This window comes from Protopterus annectens, chromosome 12.part0, assembly GCF_019279795.1.
Source record: "Protopterus annectens isolate FY-2018-M chromosome 12.part0, PAN1.0, whole genome shotgun sequence".
Lineage (NCBI taxonomy): Eukaryota > Metazoa > Chordata > Ceratodontiformes > Protopteridae > Protopterus > Protopterus annectens.
The window spans coordinates 371,348,707-371,364,170 of record NC_056746.1 but is presented as its reverse complement, the minus strand read 5'-3'; the positions used below and the strand labels follow the sequence as shown (position 1 = coordinate 371,364,170).

Sequence of the window (15,464 nt, the reverse complement as noted above, 5' to 3'; positions counted from 1 at the left end):
TTTTTTTCTCTGAACAAGTGCTGAGATCAAAGAAACAGATTTGAGTGCTGAAACTAGAAAACTGGCTAGTTATAAGAAATAAACACGCTAGAAGGCTTCCCTCAAACACAGAAGGGCTGTGTTATCTAATGTTAAGCCATGTTCACATGCTTAATTATGCAGTATAGCTATGTATATTTTTTTAGTATTAAGCCATGATTGCATTTACTATTGGCCATTACAGCAGTGTATATATATTTTTTGTGCTCTTCCTCTTTAAGCACACATTGGTTGCATTTTCCACTTGTCTCCCAGGTGGGGTGTGTCTATAAATGAATGGTATTTTGTGTGAAATGTTCATACACTGAAGAAGGCATTGGTTGCCGAAACCGGTCTGTCTTACTAATAAAGGGCTGTTTTCAGCCAGTTATATGCAATAGATCTAGTATTTTTATTTTTATTTTGTGACTTCTGGATCATATACTGCTGGCCTTGTGGTGTACATTTATCTGTTAATTACCCAGAGCTGTGCTGAACAAGTGCCAGTCTTTTTATAGGGGCCAAGTTTCTTTGTACTTTTCAAAATTAATTCTATACATGCTGTGGTTTAGTTAAGAATGCTTTATCATGTACATATGTCAACAATATCCGAATACTGTCTCCAATAACAGTATTGATAAACTGTAACAGTCTGTAGATTTTTTTAAATATTCTGGAATGCTGAGTAACAGTAACAGTGCTGATAAATATATCCAACGTTTCTGCACTTATATTACGATTCTCTTGAATAATATGAACTGAAATAATCTTCTCCTCCTGAACAGTATAATTAATTAATATTCTGGAATGCTGGATTTTGACCTGACTTCGGTACTCAGGCTCATCATGTGTCTGGACTGCAAAGAGACACTGAATGTCAGTCCAAATGAACTGACTCAACTGACTGTGTCTGAAGCATTTCTTAATACCAAAATGTAATGTTCTACATGCCTCTTTAGCCTTGGTTTCCAAACCTTGTAAGATCTGTTTGTTTTCAAAGTACTGCACATTCTGTTATCAGTATTTTTGACTGAAGGTTATTTTATTTACTGAAACTGTATGCAAACTGTGAAAGCTTGCTTTAATACGACTGCACTTCTAGACTCATGAAAAAATAAGCTGTATTTTTGTACATTTAAATAATTTAACACCCAACTCCTTCATTCTACAGGGAATTCCTGATCCTGAACATTCCATTTCTGAACCTGACCATAACAACTCCTTGACCCAGAAATTCCACCCCTAGCCCTCAAAAATGAATTGCCTGCCTACAATGCACACACTTCATATTTTACCTCAGCACTGCTCTCTTTCTTAGGGTAACTTGTGCTTAACTTAGGCTACTTCTGCACAGCCTCTAGCTGCATTCTGTAGCCATGGCCCCAGTTCACTTACCCATTTAAGTAACATACATTAAAACTAATTATCATAAATATGAGCTATAAGGGTATGAAGGACATGAGTATGTTATCAGTTAACCTCTTTGTACATATGTTGGTAAACATGCATAAATCTATATATGTTTATGTATATACACATGTATGTATATACTTTGGCTAGCTTTAGGGGTTCCATATCAAGCATAACATTATATAAAATTCCATTTCAGGGGAACTTCAGTTTCTATACCTTGTTTACCAGTGGAAATTAAGATCCAGTCATTGATACATGTATGAACACAGACCAAAGTAAGTCTACTAAGGCAGAGCTGTGGTAAGGAAGTTTGGTGTCTTAGCTAATGTGGCCATTTTATGCCCATTGGTCATGTCCCAACCAATGCCAGCCCCATCCCAACACTGCTTCAGCCCAGCGCTAGCTCAGCCTACCATCTTAGTATTATGTTGAAATTTTACAAGTACATTTTATTTTCTTGATGTTCAACTGTGTGTCTGTCAACATTCAAACTGTCCACTATTGCTCTTAAGCTTGTTTGTTCTTCCCCTGCTGGATATCCCCCGCACAAAGGTGAAAGCCAACCAGAGAAGCCATCATTTCAATATTGATGGGGGTAGTTTGTGTCCCTACCTGCATCTTGGCACTGAAAATTCCACCTTCACTTGCAGTTTAATTACATAACAAGGTTTCTTTTCTTTATATAGTATGATAAACTGTTCACTTATTTTCATGCATTGTAATAAGTGAAGGAAATAACTTGGAGTGGCTTTCATGATTGACCTACCTGTGGGGGTGTAGCTTAAATAGGAGTGTTTCTGGAGTTTGGTGTGGTGGAGCTTAAGGGGCACCAAAGCACTACTTCGCCTAGGGCATCTTTTCAGCTAAGGCTGGCCCTGAATGGTATGTCTGCCCATCCTGATCTCATGAGAGAGAGAACTATAACCCAGCTCTGGCATAAGTAGCTCCCCAAAGGTTTCTGCATCTTTGCCAGTTCTGAGTAGCTCTCCTCCATGAAGCCCAAACTTTTTATAATTGACAGGCTCTCATCGCCCCTTTCAATTTTTGTGGCTCTTTTCTCTCACTTTGTATAGAATTCATTTCTTGCAGCTGTCACCTCTTTTATGAGAATTTTGAAGTTTAATTCATTTATCTTTAGGGAATCATTTCAGGTCTTGCACAAAGATTAGGTGATGTTCTTCGTCTCACATTGCTGCAGTCATAACCTGTGGGTAGTCCGCTGTCCTCAGTCGGCCCGAATACCAAAGAGTTAGGCTGGCGTCGGTCATGGGCACCCAGAGCTGACGTCAGTATGTAGTAGTACTTAAGCGCGTGACCGACGCCATATCCTCAGTCTTTCTTGCCACGTGGTCCGAAGCAGAAGCAGCGTTTGCAAGTGCCGTTCGGCGTTCTGAAATTTTCAATTATCGAGTTTCAGACCGAAGACCAAGTTGGGCTAAGTACCCCGTTGGGGAAAATTTTTGTCTTTTCTTGCCTCAGTTAATCCGGATGTCAGAAAAAGTTAATAATTGCATTTCTTGTGGGAAACAGATACCTCATAGGGACTATCATTCTCTCTGTATTCCTTGCTTGGGGCCTGAACACGACGTAGTCGGGTGTCGCTTTTGCGCTAGATTTAATAAGCGCACCATTAAACGTAGATTAGACTGTGCCAGGCTTGTTTTCGGTAAGCGGTGTAACTACAACATGCCGTCGGATCCTCCGACGCCCGCTACCGCGAAAAAACGTAAAGATAAATCTTTAAGGTCTAAACCGGATGAGTCGTCCGTTGCGGACACCGGTTCTATGGAACCTCCGGTTGAATCTGTGGATCCGGCCGAGGTCTCGGCTGAATCCCAGGGGGAACCTTTACTTTTGCAGGAGTTGGCCTCTCAGGAGTTAGGCCAGGCCGAGGGTGCTTCTGAGGTATCTGTAGTTCCATCCTTACAAAAGGTTATTAGGCCTTCTACCTCAGTGGCTAAAGGCCATGCTAAGGCTAAACCTGGTCTTACTGGTACTGGCCATAGCCCTAGTTCTTCAGCTTCTGTTCCTAAAAAACATATGTTGAAAATGGCAGAGGATTTGATTACTTTGATCAGGGGATCTTTGCCCCCCCCCAGAGAAGAGGCCTAGGGTGGAGACAGATTTAGAGGGAATGGAGCATTCTTCAGACAACTCTGAGTCCTCAGCTGAGGATATTCAGGATTACCCTCCCTATTCAGATTCGGATGCAGAGGATTCCTGTCCTTCTGCTTCTCCTCCAGAGGATTTTTCCTTTTCTGAAACTTTACATTCCATGAGGGAACATTTCAAGTGGGAAGGTCAGGATTTTTCAGATTCTCGAAAAAGGCTTAGGGAATTTTGTTTTACCACAACATAGGCCTTTGGCTATTCCCCCTGTCTTAGATGTTGTTCAGGATGTTTTTTCTGAAGCTTCACTTAATCCTGATTCTTTACCCCCTGCCCCTGTCAAGCCAGACAGATATTACAGAGTTCCAGAAGCACATAAATATTTGTATAAGAGTCCTAAAGCTGACCCGGAAACTATTATTCAAGGGCCGAAGGGTGTCAGGGCTTCTGTGGTTAAGAATCCAGTTCCTTTGGATAAAGATTCTAGAGCGTTGGATAGGTGGGGGAAAAAAGTGTACACCTCTTCTACGTTAGCTATGAGGGCTTTAAATTGCCAGTTTCATATGCTGAAGTATCAGAACTTTTTGTTAGGCCAATTGAAATCTAAGGTGGATGCTTTATCTGAGGGTATAGAGTGTAAGGAATTGCAGGAGTTGGTTCATGCTTCAGATCAAGTTGGAAAACATTCTTTGCAGTGTGGTTTCGATGCTCTTCAGGCTTCCTCCAGGGTGGCTGCTACTGGTTCTGTTATTCATAGACATGCCTGGCTTAAGGATCAAAATGTGTCAGAGCATGTTAAAGCTCGGATTTTGGATGCTCCTCTTCAATCTGAAGTTCTTTTTGGTTTTCCTGTGGAATCAGTTTTGAAAAAGATGGAAGATAAAGCTAAGTCTATGCAGACGGTCAAGGATTTTTTGCAGGTGCAGCCCCCTAAGTTTAGCAGGAATTGGCCTGCTAGAGGATGGTCCTACCCTTCTTCGGATTTTCAGTCTAAGGGCAGGTCTAGATGTGGTAGAGGCAGGGCTCACGCTCAGGGTTCTTTCAGACCTAGGACTTGGAGTTCTCCTGCACAGTCTTCTGGTGAGGGCAGGGGTCAGCCTTTTCGTAAACAGACCCAATGACCTGTATTTTCAGCTGCCAGATCCTTCTTTTCTGGCAGCTTCTCTAGGAGGAAAGTTGGCACTTTTCAAACAAAACTGGCATTTGGTCACCCAGGACAAATGGGTGTTGGAAATAATAAATCAAGGTTACAAGTTTTACTTTCACACTTTTCCTCCTTTCAAAGGCATGCCGGATGTGCCTCCTCAGCAAAGGCTGGAGGCTCAGGAGCAAATTTCTTTGCTTTTACAGATGGGAGCTATCCAGGTGGTACCTCCGTCAGAAGTAGGCCTAGGGTTTTATTCCCGTCTATTCCTAGTGCCAAAGAAAGGAAACACTTGGAGGCCAATTCTGGATTTGTCCATTCTCAATACCTACCTAGACATTCCAAAGTTCAAGATGTTAACATTACAACAACTTCTGCCTATGCTAGGCAAAGATCACTGGATGGTAACCCTTGATCTCAAAGAGGCCTATCTTCACATTCCTATCAGGCCCAGCTGCAGGAGATTCCTGCGATTTCGGGCTGGTACTTCTCATTATCAGTTCTCTGCATTGCCCTTTGGTTTATCTACTGCCCAGGGTGTTCACAAAAGTTCTGGCTCCTGTAATAGCTTTCTTCAGACAGAGGGGAATACAGATTTATCCTTATCTGGACGATTGCCTGATTCTTGCTCAAGACAAAGACAAGTTACTTCAACATCTGCAGTATGTAATGGCAGTTTTAAGGTGCCTAGGGTATTCTGTGAATGAAATAAAGTCCAGTCTAGTACCCTCTCAGGACATGTGCTTTCTGGGTGTGAGACTGAATACAGCTTCTCAGATGGCTTTTCTGACCCCGGACAAACAAAGAACTCTTCACCTATACTTCCAGCAGTTATCAGTACTGTCCAGGCTGACTGCAAGGACAGTCCTTCAAGCCTTGGGGTTCATGGCATCTTGCATTCTAGTACTTCCCAATGCCAAACTGCATATGAGGAAGCTACAATGGTATCTCAGAACTGTATGGACTCAACACTGCCACGATTTGGACACTGTCATTCGGATAATACCTTGCATCCAGAAGGAATTCTTGTGGTGGGCGCAGGAATGTCACCTAAACAAGGGACTCTCTGTGACCCGACCAGAGGCGAGTCAGATCATAATGACGGATGCCTCGGACTTGGCTTGGGGAGCACACTTCAATGGGAAATGGATTCAAGACACGTGGCCCCCCAGACTACAACATTTGCATATCAACATGAAGGAGATGTTAGCAGTTCAATTTGCCCTGATGGCCTTCAAAGACCTACTTCAACCAGGACAGGTGTTGATTCGAACAGACAACACAACAGTCATGTGGTACATCAACAAGGAGGGGGGAACCCATTCTTACCCTCTTTGCAGACAAGCAATGATATTGTGGGAGACTGCTCTGAGTTTGCACATCACTTTTCAAGCACGGTTTCTGCCAGGAGCACAGAACTCCCTAGCAGATGTATTGAGCAGACAAATTGTGGACCCCCACAAGTGGAAATTGGATCCTCAGGTATTCCAACAGTTGACAGTGGCTTGGGAAACTCCAGACATAGATCTGTTCGCTTCTCCACTAAATTTCCAACTACCAAACTTTTGCACAAAGATGTTTCACCCAAAAGCTTGGAAAGTGGATGCTCTATCTTTCAGTTGGAACAACCTTCACGTCTATGCTTTCCCTCCTCTGCCTCTCCTTCCCAAGGTACTCTTGAAAGTCAGGCGGGACAAGCCTTGCATGATTCTAATAGCACCAGATTGGCCACGTCAGCACTGGTATCCTCTGCTAAGGAGTTTCATTCAGGAGCCTCCTTGGCCTTTGCCACAGATTCCTCACTTGTTGTCCCAGTCAAGCAATCATTTGCTCAATGTCAGGGTGCAGTCCCTGCATCTAACAGCCTGGCGTATTCTGTTTTAGAGCCTGTGGGGTCTCAGCTTCCTCAACAGGTTTTAGATGTCATTTTGGAAGCCAGGCGGCCCAGTACTAGAAAAGTTTATGCTGATAAATGGAGGAGATTTTTTCTTTGGAGCACAGCAAAGGGCTTTGATGTCTCAGTACCTAATTTGAGTTTTACGCTACAGTACCTTACTGAATTACTAGACAAGGGTTTGTCATTTTCCTCTGTGAAGGTTCATGCTGCAGCCATTTCTGCTCACTATGATTGTGACCCTCCTTTATTTTCTCATCCTTTGTTTAAGCAATTTCTTAGAGGGGCAAAAAATATAAGACCCACGTAGAGCTCCTACTCCTTCCTGGGATCTCAATTTTGTGTTGGAGAAGCTTACTTTACCTCCTTTCGAACCTGCAGCTACGTCTGAACTGAAGTTTTTGTCTTGGAAAACTGCTTTTTTGTTGGCCATTACCTCTGCTAGGAGGGTCTCTGAATTGCAGGCACTCATGGCAGTTGAACCTTTTCTGGTATTCCATAAGGATAGGGTGTCTTTGCGTACTAACCCTACTTTTATGCCTAAAGTGATTTCTAATGTGGCCTTGAACCAGTCTATTCATTTGCCTACTTTTTATGCTGATCCCCAAAATAAGGGGGAAAAAGTCTTGCATTCTTTGGACATTCACAGGCAGCTACGTTATTATTTGAGCAGAACTAAAGAGTTCAGGCAGACTCAACAGTTATTTATTTCTTTTGCTCTGGCTTCTCAAGGAAAGCTGTTTCAAAGCAAACTATTTCTAAGTGGATTGGTCATTGTATTGCTTTTGTTATTCTCATCATGGGAAGAATGTTCCTGCTGGGATCAGACCTCATTCCACTAGGGCTACTGCCACATCTACTGCCTTTTGAGGGGGGTAGCTACTAAGGATATTTTGGAAGCAGCTACTTGGAGTTCAGTACACACTTTTACTAAGCATTACCATCTCCCTCTTTATTCCAAGTCTAGGGCTGGGTTTGCCACTGCAGTTTTACAGGGCATGTTAGCAGCTCCTAATGCTTTTTAGTTTGCCAGCCTCCCTTTTCCTTTGCTTTGGGATTCTACCCACAGGTTATGACTGCAGCAATGTGAGACGAAGAACATAGTACAGTTTTGTACCTACCATAAATGTAGATGTTCGAGGATCCACATTGCTGCAGTCCTATTTTCCCTCCCTCCTTCCCCTCCCTCCTTCCCCTCTATTGTTTGGGGTTGCTGTTTTTTCCTTTGGGATAATTGTTATTTTCTCACTTGTGGTTGTTGGGTATTTACTATTTTGGCTCTGGCCTTCCTTTTTAAGGCCTTCTGACATCTGGGGCAAGAAAGACTGAGGATATGGCGTCGGTCATGCGCTTAAGTACTACTACGTACTGACATCAGCTCCGGGCGCCCATGACCGACGCCAGCCTAACTCTTTGGTATTCGGGCCGACCGAGGACAGCGGACTACCCACAGGTTATGACTGCAGCAATGTGGATCCTCGAACATCTACATTTATGGTAGGTACAAAACTGTACTTTCCCTACAGTCAAAATATTTTTCCAGAAATAATTTCAGAACTATTTTTAAGCCAGCAGAATGCTGGTGTTGAAGAGTATCATTCACAGCTAAGGTTTTATTAAGAGAGAGCTGCACAAATCTATGAAGCGGGAGTAGCTGTTTGCCTCCTTTGCTTCATAGGAGGGGCTTGCAGCAGTCAGATAAACATTTTCCAAGTACATTCCCTACTGCATTTTCTTACCATCAGGCTTTTGTCAAAGTCTACACTTCCAGGGGTATGGCTGCTGCTTACATATTCTTAAAAAATGTTGCCATTTGTTAGATTTGTGCTGCAGCCATTTGGTCATTCACACCTTTATCAGATATTATTGCTTGGACTTTGATTCTGGAAGTCAGACCTCCTTTGGTACCTCAGTGTTATAGGACTCCAACATTTTTCCTTTTGGTCATTCCCCAGCTTTGGTTTCACATTAGGTTTCATTTTCAGTACTTGAGATTGTGTGTAAGTAACCCACTGCTGACGACAGGTTAGAAATAACAGATATGTACTCACCTAAGCCACTTGGTCTGAGACTGGGTCAAAGAGGAAATTCAGTAATTCCATGCTGCAGAAGGCTGCATCACAGATCAACTGTTAAACTGGGTACATGTCTGCTACCTTGTGTTTTTTTCCTCATCAGTTAAATCCACTACAAAAGCCATTCAAGTTAAGATGAGCAAGATGTTTCAAGAGGATTATCTACAGTGGTTGCTTTTTCTATTTTCCTTTCCTTTTCGGTGGTTCAGTTTTGGCGGTTTCTGTGAGAGGTTGGCATAATGGTTAAGGAGTTTACCTAATAGACACAAGGCGCAAGGTTTGATTCTCACATGGGTTAATTGCATGGGCGTAATATGCCCCACAAGGGCAGTTAGCCTAGTACTAATCTATGAACCAGTACTTAAGTGAATGTCCACTGGAATGTATATGCAAGTGAATGTCAAAGGTGTTGGCCAGTTAGAGTGAGGGTCAGTAACTAGGGACCAGGTATGCAGCTTAGTCTGGGTGCTGAGACACCGGCTTGGATAATAAGGATGTGTCATTTTTTAGAAGTGGACTACATACATTTTGAAGAGTTTTGTAGTGCAGCAGAATAATAATTTCCCAACAGCTAAAGTGACTCCATTCACTGATTTGGGGAGTACATACAAGTCACTCATTTTGTTCCCCTCCCAGCCCAGTCCATGTGCTGCTTACAGTTTGTAGAGGTTAGTCATTTTCCAGGAGAGAGAATCTCCCAACATAATCGAATTATTACTTGTCTTATAGTGGCATCACTTAAATGTAGTTTCGTTGGTAAATTATGTCCTCCAGAACTGATTTCTGTTTCTTGTGGAAAGATTTGGTGGCCTTCTGCTTATGGACATTTTTCATCACACAAGAACACACCAGCTGTTCCGCATAAGCTCCAGGATGAGATGCTGAGTAGCACAGGCAGCTATAGCAGAATGACGCATAATGCATTCCATTTATGTAGAGTGATTTCACAGCTAAAAGATTACTGGCCATGCTTGACTGCAGAGTTCAAGCTACTCAAGTATGCCTGTACTTGTGTGTTACTGCTCATAAGTAGCTTTCAGATATGTGGCTCCAACAGCCATTGAGGAGCCTAGCCCAGTTTCCGAATTGTCCAGGAGTACCATCTGGTTAAGTGACATGCTCAAAGTCACACTGTAGGCAATGAAAGTTGAATGAAATCTCCAACTTACAGAATGCAGATTGTAAATAGCTAACAAACTTAATTCTCTGCAGCAGCTGCCAGACTGCATATTTATATGTTTATATGTATTAAATGGAACTTTTGGGTAGTAAATAACATTGATCTGAGAATTAGCTTGTAAGGGGAGCACTTTGATCTGGTGACTTGTGGTGGGAGGGGTTGTTAAAAATGAAATGATAAAAAATACAAATACTGGAAATGTTAAATTTGGAAGGGAGGATACATTTCTGTGCATTAGACATTTGTATACTGAATTGGTGTAAGTGTTGAATACTTTGCTTCTTCTTAGTAGCGTTTAAAATCTTATTCTACAGTGTTTGCCATTGAAAGTCTTATTTTTGGTCTCAGTTTGTAAAGAGTGAGTATTTTGCATCAGACAAAAGTATCTTTCATATTCTTTGCTTGCTATTGTTTATTTTTTATTTTTATTATTTATTTATTTAAATGATTTATTATTATTTAATTATTTATTATTTATTTATGTATTTATTATGTTATTTATTTTATTAATTTTTATTGATATTGTTATTGTGAGTTTCTCTGTCTTTGTTTTGCATGCTCTTATTCTGAATAATGTTTTTCTCTGTCTTTCAGGTATTATTTTAAGAAGGTGAGCGATGAGTTTGACTGTGGCGTGGTGTTTGAAGAAGTACGAGAGGACGATGCTGTCTTGCCAATTTTTGAAGAAAAAATAATTGGAAAGGTGGAGAAAATAGATTAAGCTCCAGGACAGAAGACTACAAGAGCAGAGAAAGGAAAAGAGCAGTTGACTGGTTAACAGTGATGAGAAGGGGCATTTGGTACTTTGCCTTGTTGGTGGTCACAGTGCACTGGGGAGAGAACTAAGGGGAAGCTGGTGGCTGATTGAGGCTTCCACTTTCAAGTCTCAACTAAAATGTATTTTCCTTCAGCCGTTTGCTTCAGACAGTGGGGTCCAGTCCCACATTTTTCCATTGGATGTTGCTGTGTGCAAGCGAACAAGAGCACCATAGCATTTCCATTTTTTTTTTTCAAAATAACTAATTGTAATGTAGCAAATTGTACAGATGTATTAGAGAAATATAATATGAATCTGTTTACTAAAGTGACATATTTTTGATATATTATAATGGAAGGAAAATTAGTATTTCCACTATAACAGTGCTCTTAAGAAGTTATGGAATTACAGGTACTTTGAAAGTCGACGTATGTGTATAGTTCAGATACAACACTTTTATGTTGGTCCAGACTTTCAAAAATGTTCAACTTTTTCTCTCCCTCCCGTTTGTGGCCATGTTAGTTTACTCTTTGTTAACAATGAAATGTCCTGTTCCCATAAGAAGAAAAAAGTTTACAGAATCGGCCATTCTTTGGTGCTTATGTTCAACACCATTTGTTGAACCTGCATTGGGGTTGGTCTTTATGGTTTAATGTTACAGGGACCTTGTTAAATAGTTCTCAGCACTGCTATTTTTGCAGATGTACTGGTTTTGTTTTCAGCATAGTCTCTCTCATTCTGATTATCTTGAATGCATATTTTTGCAAGAAAGTAAAGAAGCAGGGAAAAGATCAGAACTGAATTACTGGAAATATTTTTAAAATAAACAAGTTGTCATTTCAGAGTATGTGCCAAGTTCAAGTGCCCTTCAGTATTCTAAACAAAGTTAGACACAGAAATGTTACTTCTGCTGTAGGAAGTATTGGGTTGCAAACCTTATTTTACTGTATGCCTTTTATATAAGCTTGATTAACAGTTCTGGTTAGCATTACAAATTCCTAATCATTTCTGCATAGGGCTTCTGAAATTCCACAAATTGTGGGGTGCTTGAATTATTGTAATGTGTATTTAATCACAAAATGTGTGTTGCTGTATTTTCCATAGAACTGTAGTAATTCAGAACTGCAGTCCCTCTTAATTGCTAATTGTTCATCATATCCATATATGTTTTCAGATAAATGTAAATATTTGTTTTCATTTGAGACTTGCAGTTTTTAAACTATTATTCATTTGCTAAATGTAAGTTTTGAGGATGCTCAGGAAAAGCAGTAGTATCTGTATTTTTTTTGTATCGCATTTGTTATACTTCCTGCTCCAGAGATGGTCAGCACTCAGGTGAAGGAAGTGGTGAATTAGGTTTTCAGATTTCAGATTGCATCAGGGAAAATCACTGAGACTGGTGCCAATCCTGTTCCACCAGGTATAACAAATTGTGCCTTCCGAGGATTATGTGATCTAAGTACTGAGGGCTTGTGTAATGCAGTAATTGATGGATATATAATGCCAAGTATTGTTACTTTAATTAGTGCACTTGTCCTACCCCAAGTTTTTTAAAGTACAAATGAATGCTGTGTCATCCAAGTAGGGAATGAAACATTAGTTTTTAAATATCTTAAAATGTTCATCTGTTTTGTCCAGAGTTCCATCAATAGTATAGTCCAGTTCTGTACTGGTATAGCAAATGCAGCTAAAATTAAGTCACGCTGAAGGTGTTTAAAAGTCCATTTATTGAACTGAAAGAGAGTTGGAATGCAGTGGTTATTTATTGGGTCCATTTTTTTATGAAAATGTCTGAGAAGAAAATGCTTACTTACAGTTTTACATGAGATAGAGAAGAGTTTGGCAGAAAATTGGATGGGAACAAAAAATAAACATTCTCTACTTGCTTTGCTTTGTCAGTAGGAATCTGTCCCTCTGTGCATTCTACTCTTTCAGTTTTCTTTGGTGTATGTTGATAAACCATTAGACCTGCAGTTATCTTATGTAGTGCTGTATTTTTGTATTGTGTTTCCTTCCTTTCGTCCTTTTTCAAGTCTCCTGCATCGTCAGGGTGAAGCAACTTGAAAGAAAACTGCAACTGAAGGTCCTTGGTGATATTCTTATAAAATACTGGTGTTCTTCATGCAAATTACAGTTAAAAAATAAGCAAATATCCCATGTACTTGGAGTTTTTACTCAGATGAGTCTTGCAGTTAAAGTTCAAATAAAATGAATTACTCAAAACCTCAGTAAGCCAGTCACGAGAAATTTACTTGTTTTAGCACTTTCGGGTACTCAGTACACAATAGATTTCATCAGAAACACAAACATCATTATGTACACACCTTTTAAAAACTTTATATGTACAGCATGACCACATAATCATTTAATAACTTCCCTTTTCTAAATTTTAAAATATTGAAAAGTGTGGTTATTAAATGTTATAAATTATTAATACGTTTTGTGTATATAAATTGATTCATCTTTACTGACTAGACAAAAGCTCTAAAACAAGTAACTTTCTCTTGACTGGCTTATTGAGATTTTGAGTGCTTTATTTATTTTTTCTGAGTTACACTGGAGCTGGTTTTGCTGTTTTGTGAACAAGTTTCTTTAAGCTCATTGCTTAGTGAATCAGTGATTTTTGCACTTTTGTGTCATTACATTTGTGCAGGTCCACCACTATTAAAAATGTATAGTTGTTTCAAAATAATGTGATCAACAGTAACTGTATTGAATGTCTTTAAAAATGTAGACTGATTAGCACACGTTTGTCCCTGTCTTATTAGTTGTTGATATTGAACTGTGTTCCTAAAGGAGCCCTACTAATTTGTCATTGGCTTGATAAATTAAGTTAGAGATCCACTACAGAAATCAAACATGATGACAGTTTTTTAGTAGTTTTTAAGCTAAAGTTTATAGATTGCATTATTTTTAAGGGTGAAATAGATTGCATTTTTGGTATATGCACTAGTGTTTCAAGTAAACAGTGCTTTGTCAGGTTCCATTGTTATTTTAATATCTACATTCCCACTCAGCATTCATGTTGAAAGTTTCATCCTGCTTCTTGGCTACAACATCCCTTTCTCTTTAGTGTTGAGGTACATTAAGATGCCAACACGAGACAGCGTCTTTGTATGCCAGGACCAAGATAGTGCATGGCAGGGATAGGCCTGTGCTGTAGGTACTAGATGGAAGTCTAAGGGCATATTAGAACAACCATGCCAAAGCTGTACTTGATAGTCAAAATTTGTTTTTCTTAGTTTCTTTTTTTTAGTGAGGTAGATTTACTTTGCATTATTTAACATTACGTTATTTGTTTCTACAGAAAATAGTGATTGACTGCTGTCATACCTCATAAACCTTCAGATGTGAAAATCAGTCCTCATACCTGTTGTTATTTCCAGTATGTTTATGGGATACCATGTTCACACAGCCATTGACACAAACTAGTGGACAATAGCATAAGTACTCCAGTATGGTAGGGATGGAGAGCCTGAACCTTTCCAGATGCCGCAGCTCAAGAATGTTTATAATGTCAGTGAAATCCATGGTAGGATGAGAGAAATACTTCCATCCTTGTTCCTTGCTTATGTGGAGCATTCTGAGATGTCAGAGGATTATTAGATTGATTGTGTGACGTAATCTTAAATGTGGTCATCTTGAAGTTAAGATGTGATGTATTGATTAAAAATACAGGGAGCAAGTAAAAACACTGACAGTAGTATACCTGTGTTTGACTAAAATGAAGAAAAGGAGGACTTCTTATTTGTAATTAATCTTATAGATGTGAATCAGTCAAATATGCGAGTTGTTTCACAATTAAAAATCTGCGAGTCTGCTGTTATTGTAGAGGTTGTCTGGATTAATGGATTATATAGCATATGAAAGTTTTGTTCCAGGTTTTTGATGACTTTCTGGTAATGCTGGCACATTTGGAATGCTTTTAAGTACCAAGTAACAGTGTTTATATCGTAAACATGGAAGGAAAAATGTGCTTTGGGTAAAAAGAGAGGATGCACTAGTTAGGAATAGCTTGCTAGAGGTTAGCATTTAATTTAAGTAACTCTGTTTTTCTATAAATAGAAATTGCTTAAATATCAGCCAGCTGGGATGAAAAGACATCTGCATTCATTGTTTTTTATAATGCAAAAAAGTTGAAATGAACAATTTATAGTTTTGCCTGTATAGTAGTTGAGAGAGCTGGAACTGACATACAAATGTGATGTAAAGTCATTTAATTGGTAAAAGGAAGCCTAGGTCTTCTGATAAAATGATTGGCTAGCAAGTCAAAAAAATTCCCTTTTCCTCTGTTTTAGTGTTGTGTGGTTGCCGTATATGTTGCATTATTCTGGTTTAAGGCTTTTGATTATGGAAATTTGATAATTGTAGTAATGAGGCTGGTCATGTAGAAAGAGATTTTTAGTGTTCTGTGCCTGCTTTGTAGTCCTTTGGTCTTGCTTATCAAGGCCATTGTTGTGAAACCACCATAAAGGTGACTAAATGAGAGACAGGTGCTTCCCACTATGTGTGTGCCACATACTATGTCAGTAATTTGCTGAGAGCTTTGCTTGGGGGTGGATTTAACAACAAGAATGGGAATGAGAAAGGAGGAACCCCTCTGAAGCAGTACTGATCAGTGAGGGGACTTGAAGACGCCTGCAGATTCAGGACTCAGGTCCTTAAGTCAGCAAAAGTGGATTGGTCAAAAATGAAAATAAAACTTTGACATCCTGCCAAAAATGTGGGCTTGAGAGCTGAGGCATTGCCCACTAAACTTACTGCTTTCCAGGCCATCCTGCATTTCAAGATAATTCATTCCATAGCCTTAGATAAATAGCCAAGCTTGTGTCATGTACACGACACTGCATAGTTTGAAAGTTATTGTGCGAGAT

At 39.8% G+C, this 15,464-nt stretch overlaps 2 protein-coding genes across 3 annotated transcripts in view; both read left to right on the top strand.

Annotated features, from left to right (window-relative positions):
• Positions 1–11,437, top strand: part of AXIN1 (axin 1) — a 1,214,366-nt gene extending 1,202,929 nt beyond the window's left edge. For both annotated transcript variants that reach the window (XM_044089473.1, XM_044089474.1), the window contains one exon: positions 10,428–11,437. In XM_044089473.1, the coding sequence (XP_043945408.1) occupies positions 10,428–10,554 (127 nt within the window). In that variant the 3' untranslated portion in view covers positions 10,555–11,437. The remainder of the gene's footprint in view (positions 1–10,427) is intronic.
• GTF3C1 (general transcription factor IIIC subunit 1) overlaps positions 1–15,464 on the top strand; it is a gene marked incomplete in the record, with an annotated part of 1,808,906 nt that overhangs the window by 33,388 nt on the left and 1,760,054 nt on the right.